Raw genomic sequence first — 3,637 nt, forward strand, 5'->3', positions numbered from 1 at the left:
GTCAGTGTGACTGATATGAGTGCGTAAGCTGTAACCATTTAAAACATAAATATAATCCTCCTTAAAGACAATTTAAAGGTTTTAAGTTGCAATGTTAGGTGGGTAGTAAGGCTGCTTTTATCCTACGATATTTTAAGACATGGCAGTCCATGGATTATAAATATCTAATTATACGTACCCCTTGGGTTCGATTTAGTTATGGCGAAATGAAACATGATCTGAGCAGTAAGTCGTATAGACCCGCCTCCCATCCTCCTACACCGCCTCTGACCCCCTAACAATCCCCCCAAATGTCGGCCACAGTATTACCAGACTCGGACTGCCACGAGATACTGCAGCTCTGGCTAAGGAGAGTCCGTTTCTTTACGAGTGACTGTACATGCAGAATGGGCAATTCCCCCTGAAGGCTAGGAGCTGCTCGTGAATGGTGAGGTGTGGCCCAGGTGTGTAGTTGTTCCTGCAGCCTGTCACAATCGCCTCCCAGATCATCCTGATGGGGGCGAAACGATCGTTCTTCAGTCTCTCCACACGTGAGGCTGAGTCATCGAACCTGATGGCCCTCATCAGAAAGACGAATCGACACTCCGTCATTGTGCTGTGGTACAGAGGCCAGCCATGGAAATGTGACCATATCTTCGCCATTGTCATGTGGTTGTCCTTGAATCCTGCCATAATCAGGATGCCCAGCAACGCCTTCAGCTCCATAATGCCCAGATCAGTGGTGGTGTTGTGCTCTTGATTCCTGAACGCCCTCTGCAGCACCCCAATCTTCATGTTCGTGTGAGCACAAATTGTAACCAACACAATGTCTGAAAAGAATAATTGGAACACCTCCACAGGTGTTTTGGCACCATTAGCAATCGACATGGGACCTCCCGGTTCGATCCTTTTAGTTCTCTTCATACCTGGTAAGCTGTGGTTGGGGTTATTGTGCCACACATCACCATCCTTGGCCATCATGTTGCTACTGTTGTACTCGAGAATGCTCCCTCCTTCCGCAGGTCAAAGAGGCCCTCTCCTCCTCTTGGGACTCCTCAGCTCGACGGGACTCAGGTTGGTGTCACTGGCATCTGAACTCCCAGTAGACTGTGTTGGTTGAAAACCTGGTGGGATGGAGGAAGCTGCTGTGGTGGCAGGTACTTTCCTTAGTCTCCTCCTCTTCCTGGGCTCCCTTGTGGTGACTGACTGATTTGCATAGCCTGACTCAGCACAGCCTCCTTCAGGACGTGGTGGTGGCATGGGATACGGGGTGGCTGCAGGTGGGGTGACATGGGGGGGGGTTTCTCATTCTGGGCTGTCGGTAACGGGAAGCAACAGGTGTCATGATGGGGCTGGCTGAGGAGTTATCTACTGCACCATCATCAGTGTCGTCACTATATATGTCTGAGTGCGAAGATCGCCTCAGATTATCCCTTATCCTCTGCTGCCTATATGTGGATGGTTGCAATGGATGATGGGAGGATGTGGCAGGCAGTGATAGCAGCTGGAACGGTGGGCCATGTGGTGTCGCACTCGTGGAAGGGGTGCTGTGGTGCGACATTGCTTCATCATTCTCCTCCTCCCAGTCACTTTCGTCAAGCTCGTCTGAGTGGCTTCAACAGGAACCGCATCACTGGCGTCATCGTCGTTGTCAAACAGAATGGTGCAGGCCTTGTCCAGGTGATGTTCCTGCCCGACATTGTCGGCGACACATATACACCTGAAATCACGAAAACGCAATATTAGAAAAATGCATGTCACTGCCGACATGTGACAACACTGGGCAATGCCATGTTACTTATCAGGTGGCCAAATTATCTGGTGATGATGCCTATAAGTATCAATCAAATCCTTGCAAAACACCATGATATATTGCACTATAAGAGGACAGGTGTAAAAAAAGAAAAAACTTACCACATAGGTACAGGCCTGCCAAATTAGCAACCATAGGTGGTGCCAGGTGCTGCCAGGCGTAGGTAAGTGGGAGAGCGAGCAGTAGACACTCTGCCTCACTTGAAACATACAAAGAACTGCCGGGCGACAGGCTGAAAACTCACTTATTCCTCCTCGCTGGTGCATAGACCCGAAAAAACTAGTTTTGTGCATCATGTTGGTTGCTTTTATTCCACATGGTACCCATACAGGGTGGTGATCTTGGCATTACCAGCATTTGCAATACCTTTCATCAATGACAGATAACGAAATCTAGTGCTATCTAACTCGAGTATTAATATGTCAATATGTTCCATGATTACTGAGATGTGTTGAAAAAGTGTCATGTTTCCTTCCATGGCATTATTTTGTCCACACCCTGGTGAATTATACTTTCTGCCTTTCTGTGATTTTTCACGATTGTGATCATTGCTGTGTTTTGACCATCAACTAGCTTCTGTTGATAAGTTAATACCTGAGCTATGTTATTAAATTTGTTGTTTATTTCTTGAAGATCTTCCTCTGCAGCCAATCCAAAAATGTCCTTTAGAATTGCACCACTCAGGTCGAACAAACCGCGCCTTTCACGTGTACGTGTGATGTTGTTCGTGTCCATAAATGCCTCCGTTCCACGAGATGGGATATCTTGGATCATGATGAGAATGCTTGATTTAGCTTGTTCCATCTTCCATACCGCTAACTTCACAACTTCAGTCACTTCCCTTGTCTTATGAGCTTCTGAAACAGATCTTCCTATCATAAATCCAGTGTCCTCAGTGGCTTGGCAATGTTCTCCAATAATACCAGTAATTCATATAAGAAGTCTAAACTAATTTCAGTACTCATGATATCTCTTCACGATTACTATCAAGGCCATTGGAGCTATGAGGCATCCGTGCCTTATTATATGTTGAGGGTTTAAGTGAGCAGATCCTCTTGCTATATAGAAGAGAATACACGGTATAAGTCCCCTAATCGTTACCTACAGAAAAAAAAAAAAAATCTTAATTAACTAATCCAGTGATGCTGTGGTATCAATGATGGTGATGATGTGCACCCTCGAGATGACTTTCCATATTTAGGTTTTTCTGTGGCACAGTTTCTACTTGGACTACCTGCAAACTTTTGAGACAGTCTGTGGCCTGGTGATTGTGATCGTTGCCTCGACATCAGGGGTTGTTTGGTTTGTCTGTTTTGGGGTCGCGATCGATTTTGTTCTTCGCTAAAAGTATTCGTAGCTGCCACTGTGTCTGTAAGTCTCGTTCTGGTTCTATTGGGTTGTGATTCACTCACTCCTGCTTTGCAACAGTTCAGCTCTACCTCGTTCATAAAATCTAACAAACACATTCCTAGGGTGTACGGTATGGTTTTAGCTATGTTTAATACTCTATCATGTAATTTACACAGTGCAGCTACATAACCATGGATGTCTATGACATGCAGTGGTGACACCTTTCCTTCAGCTGTTACCCAATTTGAGTTCTCTATAGTAGTAACAGTGTTCTCTTAATTACTTTTTTAATGCAAGAAAGAGGGAACCAAAGGCCAGCACCCACAAACGTTTCTTTCCAAGAAAAAAAACAAAAACGATACAAAACAGAGCCAAATGCAAGATCCGTTCATTCCGTGATGCCTGTACACACTGCATTTGAATGACTGGAGATCATAGGAAGTAGGAAATACAGACAGAGGAAGACAGATCCAGAGTTGACCTGTATCATGAATG

At 45.4% G+C, this 3,637-nt stretch overlaps 1 protein-coding gene across 1 annotated transcript; it reads right to left on the reverse strand.

The window, feature by feature from the left end:
• Nucleotides 1-363: 363 nt before the first annotated feature.
• On the reverse strand, nt 364-960 carry LOC145400764 (uncharacterized). Its single transcript, XM_080273203.1, has one exon. The coding sequence runs from the start codon at nt 958-960 to the stop codon at nt 364-366; it is 597 nt and encodes a 198-aa protein (XP_080129329.1).
• Between the last annotated feature and the right edge of the window lie 2,677 nt (nt 961-3,637).

This window comes from Coenobita brevimanus, chromosome 53, assembly GCF_032717465.1.
Source record: "Coenobita brevimanus isolate Jiangsu-jjx chromosome 53, ASM3271746v2, whole genome shotgun sequence".
Taxonomy (NCBI): Eukaryota; Metazoa; Arthropoda; class Malacostraca; order Decapoda; family Coenobitidae; genus Coenobita; species Coenobita brevimanus.

Coding starts and splice junctions, on each gene's coding strand:
- LOC145400764 (XM_080273203.1), bottom strand. CDS start 960: ATGATGGCCAAGGATGGTGATGTGTGGCACAATAACCCCAACCACAGC.